Source organism: Poecilia reticulata, chromosome 19 (genome assembly GCF_904066995.2).
Source record: "Poecilia reticulata chromosome 19, P_reticulata-male-v2, whole genome shotgun sequence".
Taxonomy (NCBI): Eukaryota; Metazoa; Chordata; class Actinopteri; order Cyprinodontiformes; family Poeciliidae; genus Poecilia; species Poecilia reticulata.
This window is the reverse complement of record NC_088848.1, coordinates 20,560,675-20,579,502: the sequence shown is the minus strand read 5'-3', so window position 1 is coordinate 20,579,502 and position 18,828 is coordinate 20,560,675. Positions and strand designations below refer to the sequence as shown.

Genomic DNA, 18,828 nt, shown 5'->3' with positions numbered 1-18,828 from the left:
TCCGCATAGAATCACATTGGTTTGCTTGGCTTTTTTTTCCATCAAATAATTTCAAAACTAAATATTATATTGACTCTGGATATTTTTGCCTCACATTAACTTTGATTACCAAGAAATAAAAACTGAGGACTTTAACTGTAGCCTGACTTCTTCCTTTGATTTGTGATGATCAAAGACAAAGAGACACAGTTAATACTTTATCTGCAGTAGATCTTATTAAACAGCCTCATCTGGATCAACAAATAGAGGCTTGGAAAACTTAGCTGACCCTCAGTCAAGACCATAACAAATGCTACACCACTGTGTTGCATTGGACCCTTTTTCTTCTGCAGCGGTTCATGACTATTAACAGTGAAGAGTTGATTTTCTATGGGAAACTCTTGTTACAGGCTGTGTAATCTTTTTGAAAGGATTTTAGGGCCTTTTGTGCACATTTACTGTTATCTGAATCTTTCCTTTTATTTGATGACCAAAAGTTACCTTCTGCATCTTTAATTGGGAGAATGGGAATGTGGGAAAAACAACCATAAAAGAATTTGGAACTGATATAATTATTGTCTTTAACATGCTAATGATGAACATAATTAGCATCACAAACTGTTAACATCAGTCTCTGTTTATATGATGTACAGACTGTAGATCCTCACCATAACCTGTAGATTTCTAAGAGGCTGTCCACATTACCACATTCAGCGTGTCCCATTTATCACCTCCCCACTGAACATTACATGGTTGAAAATATTACTAAACAATGTGTACATTTTCAACAATATTTCCTTGCTAAAATTAAAATACAGGTTGTTTTAGATCTTTATTAGCAGTCTGTTTGGACAACGGTATCAAACCCAAGACCTTCTCAGCAGTGATGTTTCATGGACAGATTACGCCCTGCGCAAACCGCTCTTTATGTTCCAACCAATTGGAATCCTAAAAATTTTCACATTTTGTATTTCAGACCCTGTTTACATGATTTCACCGAGAGAGTCATGACTGCAAGACTTGTAATCAAAAATTTCCACAAGACATGACATTTGTTTTCTGAACTAAAATGTCATGAATAATGATGGAAGTATGTATTGGATTTCTGATGTGGGTGTAGAACCCTGCGGACCTCCAGTTCTTCTGACCACCTCCCCCCCCATGAGCACACTTTGCCCCGGAGCCCTACAAACTGTGGTCTGTCTTCTGGTTTTGTGTTTGTTTGTGTCCTTCTCACCCCTCAGTCTGCTGAAGCAGATGGTTGTCCTCCCAGAGTGGGGATCTGCTGGAGGCCTCTCTCCCTCTGAAAGGAGATTTTACAGTCATCCAACATCTCATGGACCAAAATGAAGCTTTAATGTAATCTTTTTTATTATCTGGAAATTATTTAAAATATATATTACATGTAGTCTGTATGTGAAATTACAGCTAAATTCAATAAATAATACTCTGCTTTCCAATGAGAAATCATTTGCAGATATTCGACATATTTTTTATTGGCCTGATAAGTCATTAAATGCCACACTCTTATTTGCTTTAAGTTGAAAATCATCATTAATAACAAATATTAATGCTTGCTATATTTGCTCATATTATTTTTGTGCCACTATGGAATTTGTTTGATCTTAAACATTAAAGTGTCCATGTCCTGTCATAGATTCTCAGTTATAGCCAACCATGTCACTGTAGCTCTGGCTGTGCAATTCAAATTGTTATCAAGCTGGGAAGTCAACAGATCACACTGCTCTCCTCCGGGTGGATGCATGAATGAACTTTGAGGAATGTGCAGTTTGTTTTGCTTCCACAATATTCCAAAGGGAAGGAATGAAAACAAACAATAAGATCTATCTCTAAGGAGTTTATTAAATACTTTTATATCTAGTGTTTTTCCATTTTCCCTCTCACATGCAGTAGCTCCTGCACTATAATTAATTGTGTGTGTGTTCCCTCAGGCCTTTCAGAGAATTATAGATGAAGAAACATTGTATTAGCAGAGTGGTTTGACTTGTGACGAAAGCAGAGGGCTACCTAGGAAACTTTGCCCTTATCTGGGAACCAGTAGTTGGGCATTTAAAGGCTTTAGAGACTACTGACTTCTAGATAGAACTTGGTAAACAAGGGGACTTTTTTTTAAAGCAGAGACTGAGGTAGGAGTATAGAAGACAGATTAACCTATGGTTTAGACTGAGGTGTTTTCACACCTATTCAGTGGATCCCTGGTATTCACAGGGGTTAGGAGCCACAGCCGCACGTAAATAGCTAGAATCCAGGAATACTTTAGACACACTTTAAGAATGCCTAGAACTGCCTATTTTAATAATTCACAAAATTTACCTTGATATGCATTAACATGCCCAGTGGAAATTGACTTCTCTACCAGAGAAGTCTTCCTTATTCCCACTTTCTGCAGTAGAGCCAGTCGGTGCCAAGCAAAATAAATGGCATCCCTGAATTGGCTGGTTTCCAAATACGAGTCAATAGCATATCAAGTAGGACTGTGCCTAGGTAATTCAGATTGCTACGTACACCTGGTGACTGTGTCGAGTGAGGTCAGATCACATTCACACCATCAACAAATGGCTTTAGAGTTTGTTTAACATCATATTGAAACCGTTTGGAGGAGGAGATCTTGGTACAGCTCCAAAAAAACCCTTTAATATGTGAAATATGGTTTGGACAGTGATATATGGATGAAAGTGACTGTCAGTGTTTATATGTTTTAGAGAGTTGAATAAGGCCAAAAACCATGTAGGTGAGTGGTTTCAAAAGTTGCATGACAACGGCTAGTCCTCAATGACAGCAACTTTTACAAAATAGCCTACTATTTTAGATAAGGGCAAATAATACTATTGGATAAAAAATAAATCAAAATCACATTCAATTGTGCTAAAACAATTACTAATCACAGTTTTCATCAGTGCTTGCCTTCCAAAATGTACATATGTACTCTGGTAGGTCATTCCAGTGATTAATTGTTCCGCCTGCATTTTCTGTCCATATCTAATGTAATCAAAGACAGTGAATCAGCGTTAGTCCTTTTGATCAACCTAAGCAAAACCACATGTAAACACTGTCAAGACTTGTATATCTGACGCCTTATTACCTTTCACTTTTCAGCTACATATTATCTTTTTCAACATTGTTTCATTAAAACCTTGATTATAGGACAACAGGCATTGCTGGGATGTAGTTATGCAAGTTTCTAATCTCTTTTTGAAGGCAGTGGTTTATCATTTGGTGACAACAGGTTTGAATCAGAAACGCGTTTTACGAAAGCAAGGAACGTCAGAGAAAACAAGGTAGAAATGAACCCCTGTATGTGTTTTTGCTTGTGACGTGAGCGTACTAATGTAAAAATTTTCCAGCTGAGTTTGTGCCTGGAAATGAAACGGTTTTGTAAACTGATTTGTACCTCTAGAGGCATCAGTGCAATAACAGCAATCTCTGTGAAGGTAGATGGAGTAATGAAATGTCCCGGTCCACAGCTACAGTGGAAATTGACCTGCTTTGCTTTCCATTTCCCACACAGACAAAGGCACGCACACACACACACACACACACACACGCACACACACGCACACACAAACACACACGCACTTTGGCACAAAGACATAAATTGAAAAGTACACAAAGGTGTAAACAAAGAGAACCCACAGTGTTCTTCCCATTCTGACTGAACACCTGGGAAATTAATATCTGTCAGCGGTGCACTACACAGACCTTATCAAACCATGTTGACACTGGAATTTTTTTTTCTTTTTAGTTCTGTGTGCATAAAAACAAAATTATAGCCACACATTCCAAATAATCTCCCCAGTATGTCCCATTCTGTTCCCAGAGCTGTTTGATTTTCTGGTTTTTGCAAACCTTATCAAGCTCTCCTCGGAAGTGCATTACATTTCTACAAAGCATGTCAGATTCGAGTCTGTGACAGAATTCTTTTCTTAAGAAAGTAAGCTGAAATTATGTGCTTAGAATGCAGTTCTGCAGTCAGTTAACTCCTTCTTCCACGTAGAGTTTAATGTCAATGCCCTTGTCTTTCTCTGAAAAGGAAATGAATGCATTCTTTTTTCTTCTTTTTTTCAAAGAAGGGGAAATATGGTTAATGGACTTTTAATAGCAGCCACTTGAAATGTTCTTGCTTCCATTAAAAACATGAGGAACACCTATTGTGTGTCTTCGCTTTCATGTTAGCCTTAATGAAAGAAAATCATTAGTGTGAGATTCTCCGCATTGTCAGATTAACATTTACTGCCTTATAAAAATTCATCCTGATCCAATATATATATGCTTCAGTTATTGATCTTCGATAATTACGACCTGATTAAAATACTGTGATACTGCTAAGATAACACACAAGCTTCCATTACATTATTATGCAAAGCATCATAAAAGGCTAAAATGTTTTTGCAGTGATATATGTCAAATATGTGGAGAAAGCTGAAAAATCTGACTTGGTTTATTTTTTGACTCATATAAACACATGTTTTTCTATTCAATGTCACTGTTTATCCATCCCGCAATCTTATCTCTTATCTAGTCAGTTCCCAAAACCATGGAGGAAAAAAAAAACATGTAAAAGCACATGCGGGGTCAGTGTAACTCCGCCGTAACCGCACACAGGTTAGAGTTCATGTAGGGTCTACAGCAGTGATGCCCAAAGTCGGTCCTGGAGGGTCGGCATTCTGCATGTTTTAGGTCTCTCCCTGGTAATAACGCGCCTGGATCAAATGAGTCATTAGAAGACCTAAGAAGAACATTGACATGCTAAGGAGGTTGTTAGTACGACCAGGGAGAGAACTAAAACATGCAGGATGCTGGCCCTTGAGGACCGACTTTGGGCACCCCTGGTCTGCAGGAACCCCTCTTAGTACTACAGGAGGGATAATGCCTTCCTTCCTGTTTGATAAGCATACTTGTTCAGTATAATGATAGGAGAGATAAGGCGTGTTGGACACCAAAATGGTCCATTTTCTTAGGAAATCGCAATTGTCGGAACATCTGCAACTGAAATCACATCCAACCAGTCCAGTCATGCACATCTGATCTACTGGGATTTTCATTCATAACACTCTCTTGAGTGGACAGAGATTATCCCAAAAATAAAGGAAATATCCAGTGAGCTGCAGTTGTGCGAATGAAAATGCCTTGTTGATGTCAGAAATCAGAGTAGGTAACAGAAAAGTAACAGTGGCTGAGCCAAACACTTGTTAAAACTGTGGCATCTAAAATGCCATCTCTGAATACACAACATGTTAAACTTTAGAGCAGATGGGTTACAGCAGCAGAAGACCACAGTGGGCTAACTCTAGCCCTAACAGTGTCACAGAATCATCAAAATTAGTGACAAGTTGCTTGGTCCAGTTAGTCTAGATTTCCGCTGCAACATTCAGGTGACAGGGTGAGAATTTAGCTCAAAAGACATGAAAGTATGGATCCAACGTGCCTCTTATTAATGTGTCCCACTAGTGCAGGGGTGGGCAACTCCAGGCCTCGAGAGCCGATCTCCTGCAACTTTTAGATGCATCTCTACTTCAACACACCTGAGTCAAATAATGAGGTCGTTGGCAGGACTCTTGAGAACTTGACTGCACTTAGGAGGTGACTCAGCTGTTGGACCAGGGAGACATTTAAGAGTTGCAGGACACCGGTCCTCGAAGACCAGGATTGCCCAGCCCTGCACTAGTGTATGCGCCACTAAGTAGACCCTTAGTAACAACTGAGAATCAATTAAACGCAACAGTCTACCTGAGTATTGTTGCTGACTATGTCCATCACTTTTTGTCCAGTACCATCCCTTGATGGCTACGTCCAGCAGGGCAATGCAACCTTGCCACAAATTTTACCTTGTCTTGAAGATGACCAGGAACTGTCCTCCAACAGCCTCCATAATCTCCAGGTCTCAGTTTAATTAAACCCTTTTTGGGATGTGACAGATTCACATTATGGACGTGCAACCGACCAATCAACTCACCAAGACCTCGACGAAAGGTTTTTGAAACCTTGTTGAATCTTTGCCACAAAGAATTTGGTCAGGTGTAAGGGGGTGACAGAGTTTGAATTGAGCCTCAGATCTTACCTCTTCCCTCCCACCTGCCCGGGATTACTAAGCAACTTTTGGTTCATCGGTTTGGGCCTTCAACGGATATCTCTTTTGCAGCAATGCTTTGTTCTGTGTTCAAAACTTATATCTGCTTACAAAAGTGGAAACAATATTCATAAAACAGCCCTGTCTGTGTTGTTGTACAGGCAATGAGGGCAGGGGTGTATTTTTACAGTAATTACTAGCTCTGTTTGACTTCCGCCCATAATACCAGCTCAGCAAAACACTGTGTCCTGTTACTACACAGATGGACGGAAAAATGACTGTTGACAGACAGATGCCAATAAACCGGTTATGCTTGGTTTGGATGAATAGCCAGTTTGGCACCGGTTAAAACATGCTTGCCACTGACTCAGATTTTAACATGCCAGCAGCTGTGGGTGTTTAACCACTTGCATGGGAATCGTAAATCAAAACCATGCATGCAGAAAAGACTTGCACATGTATTCGTTTTGAACTGTCACTCTCCAATGGAAAAAACACAACTAAATGACATGCATATCACATATACATGTTTAAAACATGTTGCGACAATTAGTTCTCATATGATGTTGGAAGCATTTGTTAATTTGCAGGGTGGTGTGCAGTGTTCTGTCACATAATTTTGCAAGAGTGCCAAGAAACCTGAGCAAATTACCTTTTCCCACATGTTTCCACCACAAGGCTTGTAGCAAACTGCAAATCGGACTTCTAATCATTAGGGAATGGCTTTCTGATGTAAAATACAAGATTTGTGGAGTGCATCCCTTATACTTGTCAACAGATTCTCCCACCCGAGCCGTTGATCTCTGTAGCTCCACAAGAGTTGCTACAGATCTCTTAGCTGCTTTTGTTATCAATGCTTTCCTTGCCTGGCTGGTCAGTTTCGGTGAAGTACCTTGTCTTGTTATGAGGGATTGCTGTAAAGTCAATGACGCAATGCAAACAATTCTCTGCTGTCACTATGTGGTCGCCCAAGAGGAATAAATGACTCGATGCAAACTACTGGGTTTCCTTTCATATAAATTTCTTAAACTAATTGGAATAGTGAACTGAACTTATTGCACTTTGTGATAACTGAGATAAAGTGGAAGATATGGGTGATTGAACTGAAATAACTTTTTTGTAAAGTGCCTTGATTAAAGAACTACAGTGTTCTAAAGGATTTTCATGAATTAATCATAACACCTCCTCTGGGTTTACCTATCGATCAGGTTTCTCACAATCATATGATGAAACTTCCCGGCAATATTAGCAAGTGAGTTATAAACCTGAGTTACACACCGTAGGGGTCAATCAAGTAACTCCTCCTCCTCCTCCAAAAAAAAGAGGAACCAGTGGTCAGCAAAGCACACCAATGTGCTTGATTGTACACATGAAGCGTTCTGGAACATATCTTATACAACACATTTTTCCTCTCACCCATAAAGCAATTAGACAAACGGAAGGAAAGCAATACAAACAGAGAGGCAGGATAACAGAGTGTGGGATGTAGCTGCAGGATTGTAATGAAAGTAAAAATACAAGTGAGCAAACAGAAAAAGCTACACCTGAGCCCTTCCGCAGTATTTTATGTGCTCATTACTGTGAAGTTCCAGTTTTTTCCAGCCACGTCTAATTCAGACGGTAACACTAATTCTAGCACAGACCACATGTGGCGTCTTCCCTGTTCCCCAAGGGCACATCTTGTACATCATATCCTCACTGAGCAAGCAATACAAAGTGTACTGTTGACTGTCCAGTAGGAGTACATTCTCATGAGAGAAACTCTTGTTCAATCCAGTTCAGCTCTATTGCTCTGCTGGGATCTTTTCTGAGCTCTGACGCTTTTGACCAGCAGTGACCGAGTTCTGCAGAAAATGCCTGGCAGTTCACGCGTGATTACGTCTGTTTACCTCAGCCTAATTACCTTTATCTCTGATCAGGGGTTTGCCTCTGCTGCTTTCAGAGCGTTTGAGACAAGATGGAAATCAGAACTGGGACAAAAATAAAAACATTTAAAGTGTTAGATATGTTGGAATGTATAAGATGGCAATGGACTTTTTAATACAAGCAAATGGTCAAATGGCTGCAGAAACCAGCGCTGGTAGCATGGGTGGGCATCAGGGAGGCATTGTCCATTTGTTTCTTTTCATTAGTTCTCAGTTCTAATCAACAAAATTTAAAGAAATACACATTTGAAATGCATCAGTCTGTGTAATGAATAAAGATAATATAGAAGTTTTGCTTTTTGAATGGAACTACTGACATAAATCAACATTTTCATGATATTCTAATTTTATGACCAGGACTTGTATGCTCAGAAGTCAGTAGTTCTGGTTACATTTACTTGAGTAACTTTTTGAAAAACACGGCAAAACAATCTCACAGGAGTAGCTTTATCTCACTGTACTTTAAATTTTTAGTTGACTAATATTTTGAACTATTTCTACTCTTACTTGAGTAGATTGAATTCAGATATTGGACACATTTTTAGATTTCTGCACATATGAGCTAAAGTCTATGCAAATCTTAACGTGTCACCAGGTAGTCACATCTTTAGTTTTGGTACAGATAATATGATGATGATGATGATGATCATAAGAAGCATTTTCTCCAGGAACCAGGTTAGACACACAAGCTATTTCCCTTTATTAGTGTATGGCCTTGCCCACCCTTTGGCCATCCCGTGTATGAAAGTCTAGTTCTGCTGCTGGAAGTCAGTAGAAACGGTAAAGAAATAGTTGGGCTTGAGTCTAACCAACAAAGGGTTGGTGCAAACTGATCGATCAATGAAGAGATTGGATCACATCACTGTCACAATCTTAAGAAACCAAGAGAAGAGCTTTTTTTCTACGTGAGGTCAACATGTAGAACTTGTTTTTATTATTATTATTTATTTAGTATGTAACAAGTAAAGGCCCAAATCTGACTGGTATCATTGTAAACCTAAACTGAAGAAGTTTCTACAGAAACCCCAGCTTGAGAGTCATAAGGCCAGTGTTTTTGTAAGTTTTTTATTGTGGGCTCTTAAGAAGTGTTTTGTTTTCACTGTTTTATAAGTGCATTTAAAATTTTGGATTTTATAGTTTCTATGCAATCATAATCAGGCTGATAAACAGGCCTAAATGTTCTTGTGTTGTGCATCAATCCCTCCTAAATTGTGGTATTACATTAATGTCACAGATATGATCTAAGTGGCCCAGTAGTGGTGTGTATGGGTTTTGGACATGAACCACTATGCTTTGTCAGTAGTCAAGCGCTCTTGTTATTATCACACCCTGCTTTAAATCTTGCCAAATGGTAGTTGCAACAAGAGCATGTATAATCCAGTTTCCCATATTTGACACAAAATATTGTGTTTTTTGCATTGTCAGTTGCACAGCAGAATGACTGTTGAAGCTCAACCAAAGGCAACAGTTTTGCATTTTCTCTGCTCAGCAATGTACCAAAGGGGCTGACATGAAATTTACACTAAAGAAGCGTTTTTCAATGGTTGGCTGTTTGCTGGCTGTTACACAACCCAGGTTTAACAATAAGAAGATGACCGCTGGAAGGGCGATCAACTGGAACACTCTGGACGAGTTCCTCCTCAGAAGCTTCCAGCAGCTGAGCGATAGCTGATCCATTAGATGGGTTAACTACTTTCGGAAGTACACTATGGCAGTTCATCAGGTCACAAACAGGATGGAAGAGCTCTTATTAGAAAAAGAGGAGTTGTGTTTGTGAACTTCAGCTTCCTGAAGTCTTTGCCCTTCTCTTTTTCAACAGTCCACAGTCCAATCTGAAATTAACCAGCTGATCCAACTGGTTGATGATTGAGAATGAGGGAAAGCTTGTTATGTCATGTCACTCTCTTTGGTAGGGTTCAAGTCCAGATATCCCCCTTTAAGAGAATTTAACAAGCTTTACATATGTTGTATGCTATAAACGAAACCACCTCGTCCATTCAACTTAAAAATCCAACCTGTCTGGGTCACATAGAACGTATGTCAGCTGTTAGTTTTATGTTTATTAGCACCTCTGTCAACTTGTCAAAAATTCTGTGGACCACATTCATCAGTAAATACACTGCTCTGGTGTTTAGAGTGTATGTCTGATTACATAGACATATAAGTTCTGGATTTTAACATTCAAGTTAAATAGCACAATCTATCTGATAGAGACTAAATTAATTTTAATGATAGTTGAGGGAAAAATGTTTTTGAAGGAAAAGGACAAAGTCCTCAAACCACATGTTAAGAAAACATATTTTGCCATTGTTAAATTGTTACAGATAACAAAGTCTACTTTTTTTCCATTAATTTTCTAATTTTTCTGTTATTTTAAGAATAAAGGTCCAACTCTTTGCTTTTGCCAAATGAAAAGCTAAATAATACTTTACTGTGACGTAAAATAACACATCAGGATCTTAATTTGTTTGCCCCCACAATGACTGGAAAAAATTGTTTAAGGTGAAAGTGCTAAGAGTACTACTACTAAATGCAAAGTGCAACAGCTACCAAACATCAGAAGTTTTTCATTCACTGCAAAATCCATCTGGCTGGAACAATACAGTAGAAAGAAGATTTTGGAAAATGGCTCAAAATAATTCAATATGTGTTTTTCTGATATGACATGGACTGATGGAGGAAATGACAACACCAAGGACAAAGAGGTGTGCCCCATCATGTCTGAACTCTCCCACCACCCCACCATGCTGGGAGGTGAAAACTCTGAGGGGTGGGCAAGTTTCCTAACATCTGTCCAAACTGTTTGCCTTAATGTTTGTTTTAGCAGGGTGAACCGAAATGAACAGATAGCAAAGGAAAAAAAAGACATGTTAAAGTGTCCTTTATTTATTTTTCACTGGCTGCAGATGGAGAAAACAATGTGTTAAAACAGAAAACAGAAACCGATTTGAAGCTGGAGATTGAACCAGGCACAAAAGCACAAATCTAAGGACTGTCTTCTCAAAACTTTGATGATGCAGAGCAACAAGCTCCTTAAAACAGTAAAGTAAAAAAGATTTGTGTTGTTTTGCGGCAACTTCATTCTGAAACACTTTTCAACTCAAAAATCATCTTACTTCAATAAATCTAACACTCTGGAGGTAGTTCAAAGTTTCTACCCTCCATCTACTTTTATGTGCGAATGTAAACACACCACAGTATAAAAATACACCAAGTACATTTCATGTGGAACATCTAACTGAAAATGACTTGGAATTTCTAAATATTCTATTCTATTCAATAGTTTAGAATAGGAAAACTTTTCAAAGAACAGAAGTTTTAAGTCGCAATTTTTGTTCTACGTGTTTTTTTTGGCAACATGTGTGTGCGAATACGTTTTCCCTCAGTGGGTGAAGTGAGATGCATAGATCGTTGTGAAATCCTAAAAAAAATAAGAGCACCAAAGTTGTCATTTTTAAGTTGCATAAAAACAAAACTTTCCTCCAGGTCGTCCACCTTTCCAGCGGTGGTGGTCAGAAGTTTACATACCTTCATCTCTGGCATCGATTTCATGCTCATTTAGGGCTTTCAGTGATGAATTTGAACCGTTTCTTTTTGGTTGAAGTTTGAATTTATTATGGATTTTCCTGGCCATCAAACATCCCTGTTGGAACAACTGCTTGTATTAATCTCTTAACCATCTAATTGTGGATTTGAGGTCAAGATGAAAAATTTGGAAAACTTGAGAACCAAACCTTCAACCAAACCCTCAACCTCAAGGATATCAAAAAAGCAGGTCCATGGTGCCAAACTTTTAATTTTTTTTCTCTATACAGTCATATTTAAACGTAACATTAAAAGTGAAACATGCATGCCAGCAATGAGTGGATGTAAATTTCTGTACATTACAGTGGTGTTTCACTTAAGTAGAGGTAAAATAAATGCCAACTATAACCGTTACAGTAATCCCAGGTCTGATGTCACACTCCTGTGCTCACGTTCACCAGCTCTTACGGCTCTGTGAGGCTATATTTGTTCGTTTTCCTGTGTAGCTGACTGCCCTGATGTTTGTGTGGGAATCACAGTACATGGATATATTTATGGGACTGGCCTTTTGTAATGAGGATATGAATAAATCACTACAGCAGGCCAAAAATAAAACGAAATGGATTCTGAGCAGAAAGCTCCAAATTTAGAAACCATAGGAGAGCAATACCAACAACTTCCATTAATGCGGTCTGGCCCTGTTAAAAATCGACATGCGGTTATTTAGAGATGTTCGTGGAAGTGTGGTTGGCCTGTGTCATGCTGCCCTCTGGTGGTGAAATAAGTGAACTTTCTCTCTCTCTCTCTGTCCCAACAACTGCACGGCCGACTTCAGTTTTCTTCTTCAGAAACAGCGGCAGGAAATGCTGGTCCATTCATGTCGTTGCAACTTCAACAGTGGGACGATCAATCTTGTATTCCGGTTACCCTGGTTACTATGATGCAGAGGAATGAGTGGCGTCCCTCACTTCCTTTTGCTGTCCAGGATGCCCCTCCAGTCATCAGACCAAGACAGGAGCCGTCTCTGGGAAGGACCGACTGACAGATGCTTGTTGTGGCAGGCGGTGAACAGGATGTGTTCCCAAGCTGGTGTGGGCTCCACACCTAATCAAGACATGAAAGATTATGTAACCCATTACTTGTGTTTAACAAGAAGGAGCCTCCAGAAGGTTGTTTCAGAGTAACTGCAGTCAAAGACGAGCAGAACACATGGATACACATAAGAAATGTGTGTTGCAACCGCTGATTTCAGTGGGTTTCATTGGGATTTAACACACCAGACTAAGTTAAAGTATCCTGGCAAAAACCAGTCCCTTGTTCTACAGATGCTCTGGACCCTTGGCTATTGACGACCAATTGCTTCCTGAAGGTGTACACTCAGTTGAAGTTTTAAATTTTACCCAATTGCTAATGTTTGTATGTAATGTATGAAATGCTCCGTTTCGACTCTATGCAGCTAACCGGAAATTGAGTGTGCTGTAAACAACCATCCTCTGCTGCAAAGAGAGAAGTGCCGAGTCAAACGAGGCAGCTGCTGATTTTAATTCAATAGACTGAAGGGCTTCATTTACTTCCTCCACTGTCATCGCAAAAACTACAGTCAGACTATAAATCTAAAACAGCGCAGAAAATCGACTTCATTGTTCACAACTTTTCCTTCTGTTCACTGATTGGCCTGGCTGGTATTCCGACCAAAAAAACCCATTTCAATGGGGGAAAGATCAGCCAGAAAACTGAAATTGGTGCACCACTACTGAATACATTTGCAAGACTATGTATCATTGCAAATGTAACAATCCCATTCTATTGGAAATTATGTCTAGAAAGCAATTTCCCCCTAAACCTAAAGTTGTGTCACCTCTTGGTGGCAACAACTGTCAACAAGTGTTTGTCGGAATCTTCCAAGTCATTTATAAGTCCAAACTTAGAATAGATTACTCACACAACGTATTTATTTTTTAATCCTTTCAGGAGTGGATTTTCTGCTGTGCTTTGGATCACTGCTATGCTGCTTAACTGAACTGCACTGAAGGTGCCACCCTAAGGCCTGGACGTTCTTGAATGCTGGTTAACCAGGCCTACATGTGGCTGGTAAGTAAATAAACAGAGACCGACAGACACTTTATTTATCGCCAGAGAAATACGTTGGCTTTACCTTTTCTGGTTGGTTGGTCAGGCTGTTTCCCCTTAGTAAATAAAATCCTGTTTTAAAAACTTATTTTTTGTTTTTGCCCAGGCTGATATTAAGTATACTTTTTCAAAGCGTTGCTCAGTCTAAGAGCTATCGAATGTCACAACATAAACAATGCAAGTCCACAAAGCCCACCTTGAATGTCAGGCTTGTCGTCTATGAGGAGGTCACCGGCAATTATGGTTTTATCTCTGGTCAGAATGACCTGCTCCAGAAAGTCACAGCCTAAATGCTTCTCCACCCAGGCGTACTGGAAACACACGCACGCACGCACACACAGACACACACACACACACAGGCACAAACGCAATCAAGGTGTCAGTTGTTAGAAAAAATCCCTTTAATGATTATCAAAGCAGAAGATTCCATGCTATTGATCAACAGGAGGCTCACCTTCTCATATGGGCAGTGTTTGTAATGTTTAATGGGGCTGGTGCAAATAAAGACATCTGTGCTGCAGGGAGAGAAGGAAACAACAAGAGCTCAGTGGAAACACATGGCAATTCATTTCCTATTCCAGCTGCATATGCCACCCACACAGACTCTTAATATGCTGGAAACGGGTGGCAACGGTTCAGATGAAGAGCTCAAACACATCCAGAGTGATCACGTTTGATAGAAATGTTCAATATGTAATGGCTATGAAAGGTGGGGTTGAGAGGAGCTTCACCCAAAGTGATTCAGGAGAAGAAAAGGGCTCCTGAGTGCCTCTGTCTAAAATCACCATCATTGATGAAGATGGTGCCACAAACCTTGCAAAAATCACTCACCACCAAGGCAGAGCTTGCTTATCACTGGCAGCAGGGTGTCCATGAGTGAAGATTATTATTTTTTAATAATGCGGTTGATGACTAAAAGAGACGCAAAGATGACAGAGTTCTGACCAAGACAAACATCAATGCCAGACTTATGATCTGCTGGTAGTACAAGGATGGACACTTTAATATCGCCAAGTTATTTTATTGGTTGTTTGGGAAATCTGTACAATTATTTGTGTATAACAAAGAAGTACTGCCTCAATGAGGTAACAGTACCCCTACTTTCTGCCTAAGAACATTGCCATTGGCTTGAAAAAAAAGTTATTCTGGTGTAACAATTCAATTATTAACTTGTTTTTACTGCCCTCTAGTGGCCAAATATTAGATTCAATACCATCTCACCACCAAATGTATGTTGAAACGACCAGCTGAAAGGCTACAATGAGGCTTACTTAGTTTTGGAACTTTTCTCTGCTAGTTTCGACCTCAAAGGCACATGACAATGCTGTTTACATGTCAAGGAATCTTTATCAAACCACTAGCAGGTGCGCTTAAAAGACAAAGAATCGAATCACCTGACTAATTTGACTTGTAAGATTGTCTTCTATGCTGATGATGTATTGCTTGGTTCCAAAATGCGCAATCTTTTCTTTTTGAGACAGTTAAACTTAGAGGGTTTTACTGCTTTTGGTTTTCTTTTATGTCTGTCCTGGTGATTCTTTTTTTGATTGATTTCGAGTTTTGAACAAAGACCATAACACATAAGAGAAAAAATGAAGTGCTAGTAAGAGTATTTAGTCCAACCGAAAATGAATTGGTTGAAGGAATAACTTCTTTTATGCATAAAAGCAAATGCTCTTAAACTTAATCAGATTTAATAATCTCCAAAAACATGCATTGATTGGTAGTTTTGATACTTTTGATGAAAGTGGGAAACAAAGAAAAAAATTCAGCATTTGAAGCAATGTTCAATCAAACCAGTCAAAGGCAAATTCACAGATGAACTGGTATAAACAAGTTTTTATCTGTCTTATTATTCCGGCAAGTATTCTGATTGTTCTTACTCATCCATCTTGGCCATCTCCTTCACCGCCTCCAACCCTCCAGGCAGAGGATCCAAGTCTATGAAGAAGCCTTTGGACTCCCAGATACTGATGGCTTTTTCCTGGAGAGAGATGGAAACAGTTAGTTTACACCCGGTGGATTACCGGATCACGTGTGTTTGCATTAGTATCAGTGCACCTCTACTATAACAACAAGAAGGAACAAAGGTCAAGTTTGTTATCAACACGCTGTGAAAAAGTCTTAACCCATCCAAAACATGGGACAGAGGTCTGCATTCTTACTGTTGGATTTCACAAGATGCAGCTTTTTTAAAAAGCTCAGTGAAAAATGCTAATTCTGCTTTTTGTGTATTTGAGTTAATGACATCACAAGAGGAACAAGAGTCAATGTGGTCAGCTGACAGCAGTTTAGATTAATTATATCCCTCCCTTGACAAGTTTGGCCTAGAACTTTTCACAAACTGCTTTTAAATGTTTTATTAAATGTTTTTCCTGAAATCCAACTTTCTGCTGCAGCAATACAAAATACAAGTAAACCAAAGGAAGAAATGTATTAAATATAAGGAAGAGGTCTGGGGCCACCTGAAAATTTTTTTTATAAAAGACTTTTAAATGTCATAATTATGACTTTGTTTTCCCTTATAATTTGGATTTTTTTTTCTGTCAAAATTTTATCTTAAAATGCTGTCTTTAATCTCAAATTTTGTACTAAATTTTATTCTGAAAATAAAATTCAGAATTATGAGATCAAAACCATTACATTTTTTCAGGTGCATAATTGTCTTCCATATAAATGGTATGAGTAAAGAAGAAAAAACACGACTGGACATGATCAGAAATAAATCGGTGGCGTTAATGTGCCTCGTGTGATGTCACCAGAGGTCTAGAACTTGCTTTGGGGAGAGAATATTTTATATTGATTAAATAAGAATCTACAACTTTACCAAGATTAACTGAAAATCTGACAATGGCTCGTGACTAAAGACGGCAAACTATAACCAAAGCGGTGATTTATTTAATCCCCCAAAAAAGTTGGGACAGTAGCTTTAATGTATCTCCGTAAAAACTGCTTCCATCTGACCGTTTACTTACACATAGGTCGGATCTGAGCTGCCCGTACTGTAATGACACCCAAAAGCCTCTCCTGTCATCCAGGGTGACGAAGGGCTCGTCCGGGTACCTGGCCCTGTATTTCTTCAGGAAGCCCCCCTCGAAGTCCGCCAGCACTCCGTCCATGTCGACCAGGACCCGCAGTCTCTTACCGGCGCCGGAGGAGGACGACATGTTTATAGCAATCCTCTTAAACGGATCAGGGAGCAAAGTTTTCCCTCTTCCGAGTAGGCGGGTTGCAGTCGTGCACAGCAACATCGCTGCTGCCGCCGCCAACGATCGGTATACCTCTCCGAACTCACTGCGCCTGGAACACGCCGACAAAAAGTCCGCATTGGAGAGAAAAAATAAACTTATTTTAGCACGGTTGTTTTTCTTTTACTGCTTATTTATGACGTTGTGTTTCACTGTACATGGCCGTTTCGCTGCTGCAGTTAAGCTAACACTGCTGGCTCCCTGTCAGGCTAACAGCAGCAGCGGCCAGGTCAAATGTGACACCGCTGGACGCTACACTGAGAGCGGTTTGACGGTGTGTTAGCTACCCGTCAGCTTTTACTGGGCGTCCCACTGCAACGGTAACAGCTGCCACTGAAGCAGTGTGGACGGAAACAGACAGTTATCGCCTGGTTTTGCGGCATCAGGAGGAAGAAGAGCTCAGCTGTGGGAACAAGCTGTACTACAAACAGGTGTTGTGTCGAGTTCGGGTTCCCCCGTTGAGATTTGTTTCCTCATCAGTTGCGCTTCTAAACGTGTTTTACGGCGAAGTAAAATAAAACGTTTTGCCCGTGGTGCATTCAAGTCAATTCGTACATTTGTATAGATATATTTAATTTCCAAAATAATGAAAATAATTGTTACTTAATAATATGAGCAAAGTCGTGTTTATCACTTATTAAGCAAATAGGACAATCCAAAATGAACAACATTGTCTTAATTTATTAATTTTCTAATAGTTGTACTTCTGTGTCTGTTCTTGAATTGTCACTGACTCCTATGTAAAGATAATTGAAAGGCTGAAAATGAAATGTCATATGCTGGTTTCTCTTTTATGATGCATACTTTTGTTTGGCAGTATCTAGAAGGAAAGCAAAACAAGTCAAATATTCAAACTTGAAAATTCTGTCTCATGGTTTTCATCCATTCAGACAAGCAACAAAAATAACTTTTCTGTTTTTTCTGCTGTTTTCCTGCTCTTGTGAGAACAACAATACCCCCATCCCAGTACATTCCAGACCTTTACCTACTCATTTACTCAGAAAAGATTCTGTAGCTTTATTTATCTCGCTTAAATAGCAAAAACTGACAATAATAACTGACCTCACATAACTTGAAATATACCACAAATGAGATAATTTAAAAAAATTGAAATTAATCACGAAGAGTTTATTAAGGCCCTGGTGGCATTGTGTACCAGCAAATGTTAAATAAATTTCTAGTTATTTCAATATAAATAACCTAGTTTGAGTGGTTCTAGTTCTGATTTTGAATGCACCACGAGGTTGGCCGTAAATATTGTTGAGAAGCGCAATTGCGTGTAGGCAGAACTGGTAGAAACGCATCCTAGCATGGAACTCAACGCGACACAACACCAGCTCCTTCCAAGATGGTTTATTCAGAAAAGAGAGCTTACACTCTTCGGTGTGTTTTAAGTGTACCACATCATTTCTGAAGTTTAGCATTGAGGGGGGGAAAAAAAATCTAAAATCAGTGCTTTTCTGTCTGATGAGCCTACCTTCAACAACTACTTAGTTGTTTTATATTGCAACTGAAATAAGGTTAATCCTGTGTTTAACCAGTGATGGTTTTCTTTTCACAAATAAAGGTTTCATCTGTCATTAACTTCGTCTTAGAGCTTTCATCACTGTAGAAGTTGAGTGGAACCTGACATCAGGTTTGAATGTAAAAAAACAAAGATGCTGAGAAATATTTATGTTAGCTAATCCAACTAGATTTTCTTTTTAGTTTTTTTTTTTGTTTTGTTTTGTTTTGTTTGCAAGCAGCTAGTTTTTCCAACCAGAATGTGGTTATATGTGATGTCATTCTCAGACCTTAGCTCCAACTTTCAAGACAAATCCAAAGCATTATGTTTGCATTTTAAACAGAAAATTCAGCTTGTGGTTAAAACTCGAGCACTCCATTCATTGAAGGTCATTCAACCGCAACCTCATAATCCAATATGGCTTTCCAT

At 39.2% G+C, this 18,828-nt stretch overlaps 1 protein-coding gene and 1 long non-coding RNA gene across 2 annotated transcripts in view; one reads left to right on the top strand and one right to left on the bottom strand.

Moving 5' to 3' along the window:
* The window catches only part of LOC103482057 (uncharacterized), a 51,602-nt gene extending 37,755 nt beyond the window's left edge, over positions 1–13,847 (top strand). The window contains exon 4 of the long non-coding RNA XR_536385.2: positions 13,489–13,847. This is a non-coding gene — a long non-coding RNA (uncharacterized LOC103482057). The remainder of the gene's footprint in view (positions 1–13,488) is intronic.
* Positions 10,857–17,362, bottom strand: nt5m (5',3'-nucleotidase, mitochondrial). Its single transcript, XM_008437967.3, has 5 exons — positions 16,623–17,362; positions 15,531–15,631; positions 14,102–14,162; positions 13,844–13,958; positions 10,857–12,621 (listed from the first exon to the last, which is right to left on the bottom strand). The coding sequence occupies exons 1-5, from the start codon at positions 16,896–16,898 to the stop codon at positions 12,482–12,484; spliced, it is 693 nt and encodes a 230-aa protein (XP_008436189.2). The 5' UTR covers positions 16,899–17,362; the 3' UTR covers positions 10,857–12,481.
* Between the last annotated feature and the right edge of the window lie 1,466 nt (positions 17,363–18,828).

Excerpts from the sequence above, each read along its gene's own strand:
- nt5m (XM_008437967.3), bottom strand. The coding sequence starts at position 16,898 with ATGTTGCTGTGCACGACTGCAACCCGCCTACTCGGAAGAGGGAAAACT. Across the intron at positions 15,632-16,622 it reads AGCTCAGATCCGACCTATGT|GAAAAAGCCATCAGTATCTG; the intron begins GTAAGTAAACGG and ends ATCTCTCTCCAG. Across the intron at positions 12,622-13,843 it reads CGACAAGCCTGACATTCAAG|GTGTGGAGCCCACACCAGCT; the intron begins GTGGGCTTTGTG and ends TGTCTTGATTAG.